This window comes from Dermochelys coriacea, chromosome 9 (assembly GCF_009764565.3).
Source record: "Dermochelys coriacea isolate rDerCor1 chromosome 9, rDerCor1.pri.v4, whole genome shotgun sequence".
Taxonomy (NCBI): domain Eukaryota; kingdom Metazoa; phylum Chordata; order Testudines; family Dermochelyidae; genus Dermochelys; species Dermochelys coriacea.
In genome coordinates this window covers 89703513-89723008 of record NC_050076.1, presented here as the reverse complement: position 1 = coordinate 89723008, position 19496 = coordinate 89703513, and the positions used below count along the sequence as shown (strand labels likewise).

At 39.6% G+C, this 19496-nt stretch overlaps 1 protein-coding gene across 2 annotated transcripts in view; it reads right to left on the bottom strand.

The window, feature by feature from the left end:
* Positions 1 to 17180, bottom strand: part of THOC2 (THO complex 2) — a 109479-nt gene extending 92299 nt beyond the window's left edge. The window contains exons 1-4 of one of the 2 annotated variants that reach the window (XM_038415423.2): positions 16872 to 17180; positions 8530 to 8588; positions 4015 to 4106; positions 732 to 783 (exon numbers count right to left, since the gene is read on the bottom strand). In XM_038415423.2, the coding sequence (XP_038271351.1) occupies positions 732 to 783; positions 4015 to 4106; positions 8530 to 8588; positions 16872 to 16939 (271 nt within the window). In that variant the 5' untranslated portion in view covers positions 16940 to 17180. The remainder of the gene's footprint in view (positions 1 to 731; positions 784 to 4014; positions 4107 to 8529; positions 8589 to 16871) is intronic. The other variant, XM_038415425.2, reaches the window with a different exon arrangement.
* Positions 17181 to 19496: the final 2316 nt, after the last annotated feature.

Here is a 19496-nt window from a genome sequence, read left to right as displayed (position 1 = left end):
ACCTATTGCTATTCATACTTAAGAGCAAGCTTCTGTAACTTTTTTGTGCATGTATTCTCTTCAACTTTCATGGGACTATTGGAATGAGTAAAGGTTGCATAATCAAGACAGAAATGTACATATGTTGCTCCTTTCATTGGGAATTCTGAAAGGAATTTTTGTAAATAAGAGACACATCTCCAACACAGATAACTTACACAAAACTACAAGGGCAAAAAAAGCCTAGAGACTGCTGTGAAACTACCAAAAAATCTTGAGCTGAAAATATGCAATCATTAACACCAGTAATCTGCCTCTCTTGTCTGGAAATTTGGATTGCCTGACACACTGCATCAATGCATTAGTACTAATGGCAGAAACTTCAATTCTGATAGTTCTAGGGAGCTGCATAATAGTCCTGTTCAAACAGATTGTAACTAATCATCAATTTCCTTGATTTCTAAACAACGTACATATAGTTTGGTAAGGCATAAGAAGCGTTTTACTATGCATATACTCATTTATATGAAGACAAAAACAAAATAACCATGAATTGTGTAAGTTTATAGTACATACTGCATTACTGAAACGACAAACATTTAAATTGCTTTCCTATGGCACTAGTTACATTCAACTACATTTCAAAAGTTATTTTATATAACATTTTGGAATTTCAAGAAGATTTTTATGGGACAGAACACACTTCTCCTCCACTAAGCTGTTTCAGTGATGAAAAGAAGAAAGAAACCTACCCAATACGCAGAATACATCAGCAAGGATGGAGGACATGTCATCCCGAAATTCCTAACCAAAACAAAAAACACAGTCAATGCAGGAATATCACAATGTGTAATTAGAATATTTTAGTCTATTGTTTTAATAGAGAAATAGAGTCTTGACAGAAATGTAAATTTAGATCCACTAACATTACTCTTGTAAAATCAATGAACAGGAGTGGTTTAACTATCTATTGTGCCTGATGTGTTTGGTAAAATACAAAAGAAAATATTAATACAATGGAAACCATTATCAAGTGAGCTGAAAAATACTGAAAGAAAAATCTCAATGACAGTTAAACTCATGTCTGAGGGTATGGCATAAGTTTTAAAAGTGCACTGAATTAGAAATGCTATTATTAAAGGTTGACACGGCACGCCCATTGTAAATCCCTGTTTTCAAGTGCTTCTACAATTCATTTTTTGAACTAAGTATTTGATATTGATTCTCAAACCCAAAGATGCCTTTTTTGGGTGCACAATTAAGATTCAATTAACCTGTTTTGGGGTTTTTTTTGTTATTCTAAGGGGTAGTGATACACAGTTAAATAGTAAGGACATTCCGCATGCCTTAAGGATATTCTTTTGCCTGAACAACATACTGAAGAATACTTTAAACCAGCTAACCCTGAAAAACTTTTGACTAATAATCAAAATTAAAAATTATTTTAAGAATGTACTGTGCATCAACAGTACATTGATTTTCCTACACATAAACATCCCAAGTTTACAGTTTAAAGCACGTCCACAGCCAGTTGTATTCATTTTGATAATTATCCAAAACTATGTATAGTGTCACAAACAATTCAAAGTTCTGACTTTTGCACTTGCAAAATCCGAACCTTAATATCGTTTTTAACTTCTATATACATATAAAACACACATTTCATTAAAGTTAAAATGACTGAACACTGCTTAATAACAGTGACTGTTGCAGAAGTGGTGTAAATAAGGGGTGGACTGTCAGAGGCACAAATGGCAGTCTGGTATCCTAAGTCAAGAGGATGTAGATACACTAAATGTCATCTGTGCCTTTGAACATCTCCCTTAATTTCTAAGTTAAAAATCAGAGAATTTAAGAAATGGCTTCATGTAACAAATCATCTGCCAAACTGACATCATACACTTTGTAGCCAAACACTAACACACAGCGTCTCCAGATCCTGGGGTTCCCATTTCAACCTAGGATAAATATACTGAAAAAACTATGCCATGTAAATCCTGGTAGATTTAAAAAAAAAAAAAAAAAAAAAAAATCAGTTCGTTTTAAATTAAATCATAGATGGGTTTTTTTTTAAAAATAAATCTATTTAAATTTGAAATTGAGAATCTATGCTAAGTATTCAATTTACCTTAAATCTTTTATATCATTTAAATAAAAATATTATTTAAACAGCGTATGTTTGCTGCCAGAATTTAATGATATTCAAACTACTGAACTGGTGGAGTATTTGTTGGAGTAGCCTACAGCAGTGGTTCTTACTCAGGTGTATGTGTACCCCTTGGAGTACACAGAGGACATCCAGGGGGTACATCAATTCATCTAGATATCGATCTAGTTTTAAAACAGACTACATAAAAAGCACTAAATGCAGTCAGTACAAACTAAAATTTCATACAACTTGTTTATATTGCTCTATATATTATACACTGAAATGTAAGTACAATATTTATTTGTTTCCAATTAATTAATTTTATTTTTATAATTTATTTATTTCCAATTAATTTATTTTATAACTGTATGGTACAAAAGAGAGAATAAGCAATTGTTCAATAATAGTGTGCTGTGATTCTTTTGTATTTTTAATGCCTGTTTTTGTAAGCAAGTAGTTTTTAAGTGAAGTGAAACTAGTTTTGTGCATTTTTGATTGAATTCCAATTTCCATCCAAATACAGCTGGGCACAAATCCAAAACATTAATCATCTAGTAAATAAGAAATCCATCACTCACCATTTTTAAACATAATAAAGAAGTAAAAACTCAGAATCTGATTAAGTGCACATTAGCTATACAATTATACAATATCTAAATACATTTTTCTCATATAGCAAATCCTTCTGGTCAGCAAAAAGAAATACCAAATTTAGCATAAAGGCTGTACTCAGTTGCAAATCAGTATGTTTTACTGGTTACCAACCAGTGAAAATCAATCTCTCTTTAGGAAAATAACTCAAAAGCACAACAGCCAATCAAAATTAAAACTGGTTATCTAAATCAATCCACCTTTTCCCCCCTCATAGCCTCAGTCCTGAGGTATTTTTTAATATGTTGGGAATTTAAGTGAGCTCCACATAAATCAAACCTAGCATTAGCTAAAAAGCCCACAACGCTGTTCTATAGCTACCCCAAACACCCACTCCTCCCTCCTGAACATTCTAGTATCTAAACTATTTTCTATAGTAAAAGTACTGATTGTAAAAACTGAAAGGCTTCACTAGCATTGTGGGTACACAAAAGAACCATAAAGTTAAAAGAGATCCAAATTTCCCAATCAAGAATGAGCGTGCATTTGAGTACCATAGTCCCCCACGTATGTCTATAAAACATTTGTTTCTCTCTTCAGCTTTTCACCAGATGATCCTCAATATACTTTCCATGAATACCATTTTAACCTAGCCTCGGGAAATTTTCATTCATTACAGTGCACTTCAACAGGAAAGATGTAGTATCACCAACATATTCTTTACGGTGGTCTTGGCACAATAGTCATAATTGTATACAAGTAATATTTTTCATTTCAATGTTTTCAATCCCTCTCTCTTCACAACACATAGTAGACCTTAAACTTATGCTGAAGCTATAAGGTTTTAATAGTCAAAAGTACCACCTTAATTTTTTTTTGGGGGGGGGGGGGGAGAGGGGAAAGTGGAGGGAGGTGGAGAGGGATAGAACAAGATGAGCGGAGTATCTGGCATGGAGTTACACTTCCAAGTCCACCTCCCCGAGCAGTAGTAGCTATGTTAGCAGGAGACCTTCCCCAACTGACACAGCACTGTCCATCCACACCGGTGCTCAGAATGGTACAACTTACGTCACTCGGGGGATGGCTTTTTCACACCCCTGAGCAATTTGAATTATACTGAACTAAGTGCAATTGTGTACAAGCCCTAGGAGTAAAAGCAGTTTTTTTAGAAGTTTTAAGGGACTGCAGGGTATGGTGTGTTTCTGCTGGTTTACCATTTACTCTGGCTTCCATAAGTAATAAGCTAACTAAAATATTAAATAAACCTACAGCAAGTAGTACAAATATATACTTACTATAACATCACTGAGAACATTAGAAGCTTGATCGTGCTTTAAGTTTCCCTTGACAACGTGATTTGCAAGCTCATACAAAGCCTGCTGGATATCTGTCAAACATAAAACAGACGCATTAGGAACACAAGTGTTAGGTAATCCTTGGTCTAACTTCCAAGGAAAAATCTACAGTGATGCTGCAGATGCTTAGTGCAGTTAGTAGTCACAGAGAACGGTGTTTTTTCCCCACTTCACCCAGAAGATTATTTATTTGTATAAGGCAGTGCTTTGATATCCCAATCTGGCCTCATGGTACAAGGCACTGTACAAGCACATAGCAAAATATGGTCCTTGCCCTAGAGATTCTATGGAAAGAGAGTTAAATCCAATAGACTAAAATGGGATGAATTATTACACCAGTCTCATGCACAACAATATGAGCTTCCCTGGCTAAAGACCCATTTGCATAGTGCACATAAATCAAAGATTATGTCATGACAAAGGAAAAACACTATAATAAACTAAGTTGCAGCTATAAAAATTAAGATCATCAATATCCACTTCTCTAGGTGGAAAATTAATAACTGAGTAACACTTTGTCAGGCCGAATTCTTTGTAGAGAGAAAAATGAGAGAAAAACTTCTATGATTATGATTCTCACATGCTTCAGAGCATTACATTACATTGAAAAGTTCTTCACTACTCCTTGGATCAGAGACTGTGTGTTTGAGGAAAATTATAGAACATTAAATACATACTTGCTTTGTACACATGGTTCCAACAAGTTAAAAAACAGATGGCTACACTATTTTAAATGTATACAGAATTGTCTTTAAAACACCTTATTACAGTGTTAAGAATACATTTATAATAACTGATGTGGCTAAAAGCCAAAACACAAAGGAGGTACATTTTCATTATGCATATAATTATATTATAGACCAGGGGTGACCAACCGCAGCTCCAAGCCACATGAGGCTCTTTTACAGTTAAAGTATGGCTCATGGAGGCCCCCAGTCCCCACTCTCCACGTAGCAGACTCTGGGGAGGAGGGAAGCTTGGGGCGGCGGGGTTAGGGACTTCTGCTAAAGATGGCTGGTACCTGTTGGGGGGGCACAATTTAAATGTCCCTCTCAACAGATTGAGTCATGCACTCCTAGGCATGCCCCACACATATCCTCAGCAGGCCCTCTCTGCAGCTCCCAGGTGTTAGCTCCCAGTGGAGAGTCAATAGCAATCACCTGGGAGCTGCAGGGAGGGGCCGTTGCTTTAGCTCACGGGGGGAGAGGAAGCAGCAAAAGCAGCGGCTCTCCCTGCAGCTCCCAGCTATTTGCCATTGCCTCTCACTATAGCTGCAGCTCCCAGCTTGCCAGATCCAGCAGCTGCCATGCAGGGAGGGGGCTGTGCGGCACCATGCAACTGATCACGGCAAGCAAATCGTGGCAAAAATTGCGGGGTGGAGGGAAGGCAAGTGAACCCAGGTGTCCCCCGCACGTGTCACCTCTGGCTTCTGCCCAGAAGGGAGGAGGGCCATTTCAGGGCTCCAGCCCCGCAGGGTGCACCTGATGGGACTCGGGGCTTCAGCAGGTGCGGGGCTGAAGCCCCAAACCCCAGCAGGCGTCTCCTGCAGGGCTGAGGCCCCGAGTCCCGGCAGGCACACCCCGGCTCTTGAACTTCTGAAGATTGTCGTATGCTGCTCGGAGAGTCAGTAAAATTAGCCACCGTTGTTATAGGCTATGTCTACACTACAAGCTAGGGGTGTGATTCCACTGCTCATGTCACACTTGCGCAGGCTCTCATTGAGCTAGTACCAATATAAATAGCTCCGTAGCCACCCTAGCTCTGGTAATGGCCATGGAGGCACCACTGAGTTGTACCGAGTACAAACCTACCTGAAACTGGTGCATATATATGCACTCCGTGGCCACAAGCAGCGTTATAGTGTGGCTACACTGCTATTTATATTGTGCTAGCTCACTGAGAGTTAGCACAACTATGTGAACACAAGCAGGGAAAAAAAATCACACTTCTACCAAGCCATGTACACATAGCCATACAAAACACCCGGCTGAAAATATTAAACATCAACAGTTTGCTCAATGAGTACTTAGATCATGGATCTTTTTGACGTAACACAACTACTCTATACATTTGGGAATACAAAACTCTAACCTGAAATTACATTAATAGCATGGAATTGTTTAATTTCAGAGTTGGGAAAGAATTTCTTAATTTTCTTTAAATGTAGTATTTCTGATGAAGGAACTCTAATTCTTCAGATCTTAAGCCAATCTCTATTAGAATTCAGGAGGGGACCTAATGTGGGGACAGGTAACCCCAAACCTCCATACTGCAGCAATCTTACATCTTCCTCCGAAACATATGATACTGGCCAGTCAGAGACAGGATAATGAATATATGAACCTCAGGTCTGATCCAATATAACAACTCCTATGTTCCTGTCCTCGGCTTTCAATCCCCATTCATTGATTACGCTAATCTTCAAAATAATCAGTTAGTCGAAATCATTCACGTAACTAGACAGTCCAAGATATTTTTTCCAAGATCAGCTGCAATATTGAGAAATGGCATATCTTCTAAATAAATAATGGTATTATTTCAGAAGTAGACGTTTGAGGGGGTTGGGATATTTGAAATATATAATTCAGAAGCATTTTATATGCAACATATGCTCCAGAAATAATTTTAAAAGTCTGATACCTTAGTCATCAGATGAGACAGAAGCATACTCTACTACACTTACAGACCTTCTGTTCTCAGCTTAAATCTCAACTTATTCTGAGAGAGAAACAGCGTCTGGGGCACATGTTAAAGTACAGCAAAAAACTCTTGGGGGCAGAGACTGTCCTATTTGCTTGTATAGCACATACCCCAATGGAACCAGAATCCTTGTCTGGTGTTTCTAGGACACTACAATTATAATAATAATAAATAATAATAATAATAATAATACAAATACAAATAAATCATTTTAAATATAAAAAGGAAGCAGCAGTTGAATTTGATATAGAACTTATTCCAAATTTTAAGAAGTGATCACTGCTGGTAGCAACAATTCACACAAAAATAATATAAATTAATCACAGTTTTATTCTTTTTTTATTGAAAGCATCATCTAAGCATCTACGAAAAAAAGAAAATTTAAAGTGTTTTGTCTTCATCAAGCTATTGTATTTTCTGAAATAGATAGATATGAGTTCCCCAGAAGACTGTAGGCCTGATTTCCTCTCACTAGTTTTATAACACAAAACACTAATTTAAATGGAGTTATTCCCATTTTACATCATTGTGAGAGCAAAATCAGACCCTTTTATGTTTTAATTGAATGAGAATTGTTCAATTATAGAGACTGCGTAAATTTCAATTTTTTAAATATGTCACCAAATCTAGTAACTTTCTTCAATCAGAAGGAAACATCACAAGTTCTAGAGAGCTGCATAAATTTCAATGAAAGTTTGAATCTCAAGTTTATAAAAGTCAATATAGGAAGATGATGATTAAAAACAGCTCATTTTTGGGCCATCAGCCTTGTATTAAAACAATAACTTGTACTAAACATATTTGGGAGTAATATATGTTTTTGCAATTTTACTGATTTAACATTAAATACTTTTTACTTTGCAAAATTAATTATAATCACATTTGTGTTTCACAATAAATAATCCCCTCTGCTTTTATCGTTTCCCAAGGCAACTGTTTTAAAAAGATCCCCAGACACCACCTGAATAAAGTAAGCAGCTTTGCAGACTCCATAATATTGAATCTTTTCTTTCAGGGAATCATACAAAGCAAACAAAGCCAAAATTCAATTTCTCTTGTTTATGTTGCAAAACCATGCTTTTCTATTTGTCCTTGGACATTTTAATCATTCTAATTCTTAAAGTCCCCCCACCAAAATTGTACGTACATGCATTTTAGAATGAACGTTAAAACCCTTTTAAAAACCAGAACTTTAGAAACTAAAACCAGCAATATATTTACCCAAGGAAGACAGAATTGGAAACTAAGAACTATAACTCTATAGGAGCAAACTGAACAATATGTTTAAGAATTTATACTTGCATTATTAAGCAACTACTTCTGAGCATTCCAAGCATTTCTTATTTACCTAATTTCTTGCTAGAATAAAACTCAGCTCTCCACAAAACGTAAATAGTTGGGCTTTGCATATGGAACTTCACAAGGAGCTATCGTGAAGAAGTCCACCTCCCCAACCAAAGACTGGTTGCGGGTCTGCAGAGAGCTCCCTTTGCATACTTCCTATGTGAAGGTTTGAAGTTAACTGAATCTGTGTAAATGGATATCCTCCTTGCTGTATGCACTGAGCTCCCTTCCTTATTATGCAGCAATCACCATACATACTGACATTCCATCCAGGCACACGTTTGGACCCTGATCAATTTCATATATATATATATATATATATATATATATATATATATATATATATATATATATATATATATATATACACACACACACACACTCCAAGTATATTGGATAATATCAACTTACCTCTGAAAGTCACATTTTCATGGCTTTTATTTTCACTGAGCGTGCGGCATAATTGCAAACTGAAAAGAGAAATATTCTTTATACAATTTCAGTTTTCAAATCAGTCATGAAGTTTAGTTACAAAAAGAATTATATAGTACTGTTTGCTGTTCTACATGTATCTAGTTATTTTAGATTATTTTGACCAAAACCAAAACATAACCTTTATTCAATACTTAAAAGCTAAAATTAGGAACTTAATTTAGAAAAGTTAAAATGTAGTAGTACTTCCATACCCCAACTTCTGGATTGCCAAACTTTCTCAGCATGACTATCAGAAAACTGAGAAATTAAGGCAATATAAAGACATGAAAGCAGGCAAGGAAGCACTGCCATTTACATAATATCATTAAGAAGTGACATGCAAGTATATTTCTAGTGGCCATTATTGAACTTTTGCCCAAATGTATGTTTGAAATATTTTTTCACTTTTTAATGCTAAACATTCACATGATTTCAAAGAACATAAACCCAGCAAGGGGGAGCAGTGTGCACACACTACTAAATAGCTATTTTAATCTTTAAATAAAAATATAAAAAGATAGTTATAGGCTGAAGGGTTCTGTCCTCTGGATCAGTGTCTGTTTTATATTGTGCAAATCCCTTATTTTAAAAAATACACAACAGCATTCTAAATAATCTTGTATCCATTTTAAAAACAACAACACTGGATTGTGAAAGAGAAGACCTTATATATTTTAAGTTTTTTTGGTTATTTTTTTAAATAGCCATCTGGGGACTCAGGTGGGGCTTTGACTTCAAAAATGCTTCTCAAGGGTGCTGGGATCTTCCAACATTGTTCTCATCGCAAGATTAGGCCCCAAAGCGTAAGAGCAGAGACCTAAAAATGTGTAAATACCTACATTTATAAAAACGTAGAAGACCGCTCAAATCAGATTTTTTTTAAAGTTTGCAAGAGAACAATTATATTCTTGTAAGGAACACAACTTTAGATATTACAATTCATTTCAGAGTTTGAGAGAATTAAAAATGAAGACAGCATCAAATATATGCAATCTCTATATTCTCTCATAAAAATATATAAACTCATAGCAGTACGTTATAATGTAATTATATATAAAAATATTAGTCTTCTTTGATATCATAACCAAAATTATATATTAACTCTTCTAAAGAAAGCTCATACAACAATCATAGCCATCACTCAGGCTGCTTGAAACCAATGCATACTGTGTAAAACATTAAGAAAATGTGCCATTTCAATGTAAATATAATGCAACAAGCAGGTTCACTGTACAGCTACACTACGGAAGCTTTCATGCCACTTAAAGTGAAGGTCTGGCTCAAATTATTATTATTATTACTTTTTTACTGTTACAGAAAAACACAATAGATTCTCTCTATTATATCACATAATATGGAAAGGTCTAGTTCTAAAGTTGGGGCCAAGAAGCTTCTATTTCATTCTTCCACTAATGGTGAATTTTCTTCTATTCATTATTAACCAAGATAAATAGACCTTTAAAAGCATTTACAAACATCAATATCTCTTCACAAGAACTATTTCAGGCCATCTGATCTCAACCTAGACTCAGGAGAAAGACTACTTTGTATTTTCTTAAATATTAAGTAGATTAATTAGTACCCATTACAGTCAGCCTATGTGCAGTCATTTCTACTTTCTGCTTAAAATTAACAAACTAAGTCCCTGATCCTGCACTAGGATCCACTCAGGCAGACCCTTTGGAGCACATAAAGTCCTTCTGATATCAGTTTTTATAATGGATTAACAGGTTGTGATGTTAATGGAACTCCACTGTGCGCTGAAGGGACAACTTCAGCAGATCTTAATACAAGTTCAAGGGTTTTAAGTTGTTTCTAAACTACAGACAAATATAAACGCCCATCACATACGACAAACTGAAAGGAGACTCAAAATATCAAGAATGCTCTTTCAGCTCATCTTGAGGATCAATCCATTGTTTAAGCTGGCGAAAGAAATCATTAAAGCTACCCTGACACACTACACATTCCTGGATTAGTTTTTTAATTTACGAGAAAACAAACTTGTCATTGTATAAATTCAATGGATATGTCCACCCAGTACCAAGTAGTGGCGAAACACAAATAAGATACTATGGTATACTTAGAAGGATTAAGAGACACACATGCACATGCGAATGCATGCATAAAAAAAAATGACCTCACCGTGAAAAATGTTCAGTTTGGGTCACCTCATTTAAAAAAACACAGGACTAAAACAAAGTTACAAGTGTGGGAGCTTCCAAGAAGATTAAGAGCAGTTAGTAAGAAAAGAAAAAGAATGACAGCACTAACTAACCTCTCTCAAAAACAAGTGACACATAAATTAAAAGGCAGAAAATTGTAAATACTTTTTTCCAACATATAACTGATATGTGAAACTCACTGATGTAACATACTGATTACGACAAATAGTTCAAAAATTGTCTAAGGAGGACTAGACATTACAAGTCAGTAAAAGAGCTAATTAAATTAAGTTTATAATAGGGATGTACGAGTTTAACTGGTTAACCAATAAGCTTGATGCTTATCGGTTTCTGTTAACGATTAAACTCTGCCCAGGGTCCCAGCTGCCGCCCTGTGCGCCTGGGGTCCCTCCGGGCTGCCAGCCCCACGGCCACCTGCCATCCCAGAACAGTTGGGATCCGTCCTGGCTGCCAGCCCCGCATCCAGGATGCTAGCCAGCAGCAGGGATCCCTGGGTGCAGGGGCCAGCAGCAGGGATCCACATAAAACACGGGGGTGCTGCAGCACCCCCTGCACCCCAATTCCTATGGGAAAATGTTTAACCACGTAACCAACAGAATTTTAATTGGTTACAGGGTTACTATTTTTACATATTATTTACATGCTTAGTTTATAAAGTGTACAATTATAAATAAGAGTTGTGAAGAATTTTTAGGACTCGGATGGCTGACCGCTTAGACCAGTGGTTCCCAAACTTGTTCCGCCGCTTGTGCAGGAAAAGCCCCTGGCAGGCCGGGCTGGTTTGTTTACCTACCGCATCCGCAGGTTCGGCCGATCGCAGCTCCCAATGGCCACGGTTCGCTGCTCCAGGCCAATGGGAACTGCTAGAAGCAGCAGCCAGTATGTCCCTTGGCCCGCACCGTTTCCAGCGCTCCCACTGGCTTGGAGCAGCGAACCGCAGCCACTGGGAGCCGCGATCAGCCAAACCTGCACAAGCAGCAGGTAAACAAACTGGCCCTGCCCGCCAGGGGCTTTCCCTGCACAAGCGGCGGAACAAGTTTGGGAATCACTGGCTTAGACTAATATGTTATATTCTTATTTTAGAAAATAGCCATCTATGGATATGCCTAGAATCTTTATGATCTGTTATTTGAGTATCAATGTCTTATGTCATAACAGTGTTAACTTTATGATTTAGTATTTTTCATATTGCTTAGAATAATGCATAGATTGAATTGTCTTAATCTCTTTGTCAATGCTGACGACAGATATTGCATTTTTTAAACTTACAGTAGCATGATCCACTTCATGCTCTTTGATACATTTGTCACACTTGTTTATCAAAATAAACAAAAACTTTTTAAAAAGTAAAAAAGATCAGACAGCTACAATAATATTTAGGGCTGTCGCAGTAAACTCACGTGATTAACTCAAAAAAATTAATCGCGATTAATCTCACTGTTAAACAATAGAATACCAATTGAAATTTATTAAATATTTTTGGATGTTTTTCTACATTTTCAAAATATCAATTTCAATTACAACACAGAATACAAAGAGTACAGTGCTCACTTTATATTATTTTTTGATTACAAATATTTGCACTGTAAAAATGATAAAGAAATAGTATTTTTCAATTCACCTCATACAAGTACTGTAGTACAATCTCTTTATCATGAAAGTGCAAGTTACAAATGTAGGGTTTTTTGTAACAAAACTGCACTCAAAAACAAAACTATGTAAAACTTTAGAGCCTACAAGTCCACTCAGTCCTACTTCTCAATCAGCCAATCGCTAAGAGAAACAAGTTTGTTTACATTTAGGGAAGATAGTGCTGCCTTCTTCTTAATTACAATGTCACCTGAAAGTGAGAACAGGTGTTCGCATGGCACTGATGTAGCTGGTGTCGCAACGTATTTACGAGGGAGATGCACTAAAGATTCATATGCCTCTTCATGCTTTGGCCATCGTTCCAGAGGACATGCTTCCGTGCTGATGACGCTTGTTAAAAAAATAATGTGTGAATTAAATTTGTGACCAAACTCCTTGTGGGAGAATTGTATGTCTCCTACTCTGTTTTACCTGCATTCTGCCATATATTTCATGTTATAGCAGTCTCAGATGATGACCCAGCGCACGTTGTTCATTTAAGAACACTTTCACTGCAAATTTGACAAAATGCAAAAATGATACCAATGTGAAATTTCTACAGATAGCTAAGCACTCGACCCAAGATTTAAGAATTTGAAGTGCCCTCCAAAATCTGAGAGGGGTAAAGTGTTGAGCATGCTTTCTGAAGTCTTAAAAGAGCAACACTCTGATGCGGAAACTATAGAACCCAAACCACCAAAAAAGAAAATCAACCTTCTGTTGGTGGCATCTGACTTAGATGATAAAAATGAACATTTGTTGGTTCTCACTGCTTTGGACCGTTATCAAACGGAACCCTTCATCAGCATAGACACGTCCTCTGAAATGGTGGCTGAAGCATCAAGGTACACATGACTCTTTAGCGAATCTGCCATGTAAATATCTTGAGATGCCGGCTACAACAGTGCCATTCAAACGCCTGTTCTCACTTTCAGGTGACATTGTAAACAAGAAGCGGCAGCATTATCTTTTGCAGATGTAAACAAACTTGTCTGTCTGAGCGACTGGTTGAATAAGAAGTAGGACTAATTGGATTTGTAAGTTCTAAAGTTTTACATTGTTTTATTTTTTTAATACAGGGGGGTTTTGTACATAATTCTACATTTGTAAGTTCAACTTTCATGGTAAAGAGATTGCACTACAATACTTGTATTAGGTGAATTGAAAAACACTATTTCTTTTCTTTTTTACAATGGAAATGTTTGTAATAAAAAATAAATATAAAGCGTGCACGGTACAGTTTGTATTCTGTGTTGTAACTGAATATATTTGAAAATGTAGAAAACATCCAAAAATATTTAAATAAATTATACTCTATTATTGTTTAACAGCATGATTAATCATGATTGATTTTTTTAATCACTTGACAGCCTATTAATATTACAAAAGCCATCAACTCTCATGCTTCAGAGCATAACTTGATTACCACACTTTTATACAGTATTAAATAGGAGCAATATATAGTGGGCTGTTTATTTCTGCCTTTTGAACATCCAGAAATGGTCACAGTCAAGAATCAAAATACTAAACAAGATAAACTATTTGGTCTGTTTCATTAGGCCAATTCCCAACTTGTAAAATGATGCTGAAGTATAGATAACTAATAACTTTGCCAACATACCATTTCAGACTGTGAACTTGCCGGATCTCATAAGCTACCTTACAATACCAGCAATTAATGAATTTTCCTATCTTTCCTCACCTTTTCTTCCTACTAACCATAGATTGTTCCCCAGACAATTCCTGGTTCTTATTTGATTGAAAGTTGATATTTTGCTTCTGTTTTGCCCAGCCCCACCATGCTTAAAGACTAAACGTTGGCTTGAGAATAGGAGCTTGCCCCCAATGCAAAAGATGGGTAAAACAAGTTTTGCTAACATTTGTCACTTAGCTTTAGTTGCTAGAATTACAGGTATTGTCCTTCTACATCTCATCCCCTTCCCACAGTTTATGAAATTAATCAGTCATGCTATATATTTAGATGCAAACTCTTTAGAGCTGGAATCACGTCCTAGGTTTTCTGCAAAGCACCTAGCACCCTTTCTAAGCTTCTAATTCTTCACTTCTAGAACTGTTATAAAATATTTTTGAAGCATTTCATTTCAGTATCTAAACTGAATGTAAAATGCAATCAATAATTGCTTTTCTTTATCAACAGAGGGATTGGTCAGTATTTCAGAATAAAAATTCTAGCAAAATTGCTCAGCATGTACTTCTAAGGAAATCAGAATTTTGGTCCACAAGAAGTCTTCTGGAATGTTTGATAAAGGTACAGTTCTTCACTTTTAAAAGATTTAAACTGGTAACACTGTGATAAGCCATCATGAATGGACCAAAATCATTTTATATTCTGTTTTGTTTTTTAAAATCATGGATTCAAAGGCTAAGATAGAATACTCTCGTGTAACACATTTCTAAGAAAGTCTGTCTTTTTGTTAGAAAATGGTTTATCTGATGTGTTTGAATCCTGTAATAGCCAAAGAATTAGCTAATCCACCCCTTCTAAACTGCTGCAAATTTGCTTTTATAGCACTACAGAGTCTTCAAACAATGCACATATCTTTACACAATCAACTATGAAATATCTCTCAACATTAACTTTGTATTACCCAACTATCATAAGAAGGTTTTTGAAAATTAATCATATTGAACAGTTTCCTAACTCAAACATGAGTAAGAACTGGACCAGAAAAAAATGGTAAGTCTCAACATACATGCCTTGTACGTCAAAACTATGTTATATAAAAATACTGTGTAATTTAAAGAGCTATACCTATTTATATATTTTAATAGACATTCCTTAAGTATTACATTTGTATATTCCATTGTTCTTGCTATATACACATCAAAATTTGTAAACAGTGGTTAATATATGGTCTCTAAACTTATTCACTATCTTTCAAGTTTATTGTGAATTCAGTTGTCAACACAGAATCCTAAACAGGGAAAGTTAAAAAGGAGTTTGAACTTTAGCTTCTTTATAGGCCCATCTACACTGCAGTTATTGCTTGTCAGGAGACCCTACAATCATACAGCTGTTTCTTTATTTGGTTGTAATATAGTTTAGTTTTTAGTATAGACAAAAACATGTTTAAGCCATGGTCACGTCAAGCCTATATATAGCATGACACAAGGGCACTGACAACAGGGCTATTCCCCTCCTTCCACTACAAAATGGAAGAGGTCAAGAGAAGAACGGTGGTGTTTGCACAGGGCCTCTACATTCACCTCATCGCCCCTTCCCCTCATCCAGCTTTTAAGAGGACTGTAAAGCTGTGCCAATTTGAGTAAGGGAAATTAATGATGCTGTGGATACTATAATGTCTCACTGAAATTCACCACAAAACATTCTATGCTTAAAATTTAACTTTGTAAGTGTCATCACTTTTAATAAAAGGCAGAGAGATGGAAGTTTTTAAAAGAGCCCTTCCGATTAATCTAAAATATTTAAAAAAAAAAAAAAAACCTTCATCCCAAGTAACAAGTCAATGTTCAACTGAGAGACTAACAAATTTATTTGAGCATAAGCTTTCGTGAGCTACAGCTCACTTCATCGGCTGCAGCTCACAAAAGCTTATGCTCAAATAAATTTGTTCGTCTCTAAGGTGCCACAAGTCCTCCTTTTCTTTTTTGCGAATACAGACTAACACGGCTGCTACTCTGAAACCTGTTCAATTGAGGAGACTGTGACTTTCAAATCAAACCTCCTGATCAAAGGCAACGCCAATACATAGTGGGCAATACAAGCAGGGAACCTGCCACGGTGGAGACCTCTTAGGACTAGTATCTAGGGGATGCTGACAAGGCAGCTCTTTTCTCTGCCAAGCCCAGTGGACCCAGATGGATTTGGGAGGGCTGAGTGGAACTCTCTTGGCACACAAAGGCCCCCTCGGAGGAGCACAAGGGAGGGATGGGAGGAACCATCCACCGCAGCGAGCGTCCTGGGCTGGATCGGGGAAGAGACGTGAGCATTAAATCCCTCGGATCGAAGGATTTCGGGGCTGGGGCCTTGCCGGGGAAGCTCAGTATTGGGGCGCCTGACGCCTCGGCACCGGCGAAGACAGGCGAACTCGAGAGCCTGGGGCTCAGCCCCGCGGGCGGAGGGACTGGGGGCGAACGGGGGCCAACGCTCGGGGGAGCTTAGCCCCAGGACAGGAAGGGGGCGCTTGGGACTCGTACACCCCGGAGCCCAGCGAGCGGGGCCGAGGGAGGGCGGCCGGGTCACGCCCCGGGGAGAGCGTTAGTGAGGGTGAAAGGGCACAGACCCGCTAGGGGGAGCTCAGCCCTACAGGGTGCGGCGTGGGCAACGCAGCGCGGAGCCCTGCCCTCTGCCCTCTCCCTTCCCAGCTCCCGGCCCCTCCGCCCGACCGAGCCCCAGGCTCCGGCTCCGGCTCCGGCTCCGGCCAGCGGGCCCCAGGCTCCAGCGCCCGGGTCCCTCCGCCCCCCACGCGGCCCCGCACTCACAACTCGCTCTTGCCCGATTTCTCCCAGTTCTTTATCCACTCGGCAGGGAGCGCCCCCGCCACCGCCATCTTCCCCGTGTGGCGCCGAGAGCCCGGATGGGGGAGCGACGGGCCGGGGTCAGAGGGGACGGGCCGGCCCGCCAGGCATGACGGGAAGCGGGCCCGGGGCAGCCTGGGAGAAGAGCGCGCGCCCTCCCGCCGAGCCGCGGCACAGTCGGCCAGAGCCCGCCTTCCCCTCAGCGCGCGGCTGCCCGGCCACGGCACCGCCGCCCGCCCGCCCGCCCGCAAACCTCCCCGGCCAGGCGCCGCCGGGCCTAGCGAGGCCCGAGCCCCCGCCCGCCCGCCCGCCTAGCAAAGACATCGGTAGCACCGAACGCCGAGCAGCCCCCAAATACCCCGGTGACCCCCTGGCCCCCCAGCACTCTCCCCCCCACACCAGTAACACCCTGCCCCAGCCCCGTACGCCGACATCACTGGGCCCCGGCAACCCACCCACATACACCCAGCCCCCGGCAGTCCACCCACTGAATACGCTACCAGACCCCTGCTAATTCCCCTTCTAAATACACCGGGCCCGCCGCAAGTTCCCCAAATACATTGGGCCCCCAACAGTCCCCCCCCCCCCCCAAATACATTGGGCCCCCTGCCATCCACCCACTGAAGGCACCAGGCCCTTGCAACACTCCTCAAATACTCTGGGCCCCCTGCAACCTTCCCTCAAAGACACCAGTAATCCTGGGACCTCACCAATCTCCCCCCAAATACACCTGGCCCCGTGCAGTCCACCCACCAAATACATCGCAGTATACCAGGCCTCCATCAACTTCCCCAAATACACCGGGTCCTCTGTCGCTGCCCCTCCCCCCCGCCCCGATAGCAGGCCCGCAGCAAATCCCCTCTCACAGTGATAACCCCCATTCTCCAGCAACTGCCCCTCCCCAACGTATTGCAAACATTGGATGCCCAGCAACTTTCCACCAAATACGCCTCAAACACGGGGCCTCCAACAATCCCACAATGGTAGCGCTGAGTCTGTAGCAGCTTCCCGCTCATCTCTCCCTCAAACTTCCCCGTATCCCCTAGATTGACATCCATGCATATGCCTGTGACTTTACAAACTTACTAAAATAAATTTATTCTTAGATATTTAGCAAAAGGGCATCAATATGATTATCTAATTCTGTAGCTCTGTTCTACACAGTTGTAGTGGTAATGTTAATTTGTATAGCTTTTAATGATGCAGTTGCAGTCAAGCAATCCGAGGGCTTGATGATGGTGTGGATGCACCCTCAGCAAGTTTGCAGATGATACTAAACTGGGAGGAGAGGTAGATACGCTGGAGGGTAGGGATAGGATACAGAGGGTATCAAGGGTAGACAAATTAGAGGATAGGGCCAAAAGAAATCTGATGAGGTTCAACAAGGTCAAGTGCAGAGTCCTGCACTTAGGATGGAAGAATCCCATGCACCGCTACAGACTAGGGACTGAGTGACTAGGCAGCAGTTCTGCAGAAAAGAACCTAGTGGTTACAGTGGATGAGAAGCTGGATATGAGTCAACAGTGTGCCCTTGTTGCCAAGAAGGCTAATGGCATTTTGGGATGTATAAGTAGGGGCACTGCCAGCAGATCGAGGGACGTGATCGTTCCCCTCTATTCGACATTGGTGAGGCCTCATCTGGAGTAATGTGTCCAGTTTTGGGCCCCACACTACAAGAAGGATGTGGAAAAATTGGTAAACATCCAGCAGAGGGCAACAAAAATGATTAGGGAACTGGAACACATGATTTATGAGGAGAGGCTGAGGGAACTGGGATTGTTTAGTCTGCGGAAGAGAAGAGTGAGTGGGGGTTTGATAGCTGCTTTCAACTACCTGAAAGAGGGTTCCAAAGAGACTGTTCTCAGTGGTAGCAGATGACAGAACGAGGAGTAATGGTCTCAAGTTGCGGTGGGGGAGGTTTAGGTTGGATATTAGGAAAAACTTTTTCACTAGGAGGGTGGTGAAACACTGGAATGCATTACCTAGGGAGGTGGTGGAATCTGCTTCCTTAGAAGTTTTTAAGGTCAGGCTTGACAAAGCCCTGCTGGGATGATTTAGTTGGGGATTGGTCCTGCTTTGAGAAGGGGGTTGGACTAGATGACCTCCTGAGGTCCCTTCCAACCCTGATATTCTATGATTCTATGAAAAACTAGTTTACTTGTATTAAAAACTCATTTCATCCATATTTGTCATACCAATAGTTTGATAGCTGTATTCTAAATCTATTGAAAAGAAAGAGTGGTCTCTTCATTTCTTAAATCTTAGGGCAAGTCTACACTACAAAATTAAGTTATGTCAACATAGAGCCATTGCAGTAATTAAATCAGTTTTTCATGTCCACATTACATCCCTGTTGGCGACGCATGTCCTCTCCAAGAGTGTTTCCACCAATGTAACTGTCAGTGTGGGGAATTTTGGGGCACTGATAGCTGGAGCCCCTCTGCCCTGGGGTGACAGACCAAGCCCTGCTGTGCTGTCAGTCCCAGGCATCAGTGCTCTAGTTGTCAGCCCTGGGTGGTAGGGCTCCGGCTGTTAGGCAGCAAAAGGTGATGTAAGCAATGCAGTGTCTATCCAGAAACTGCATCAACC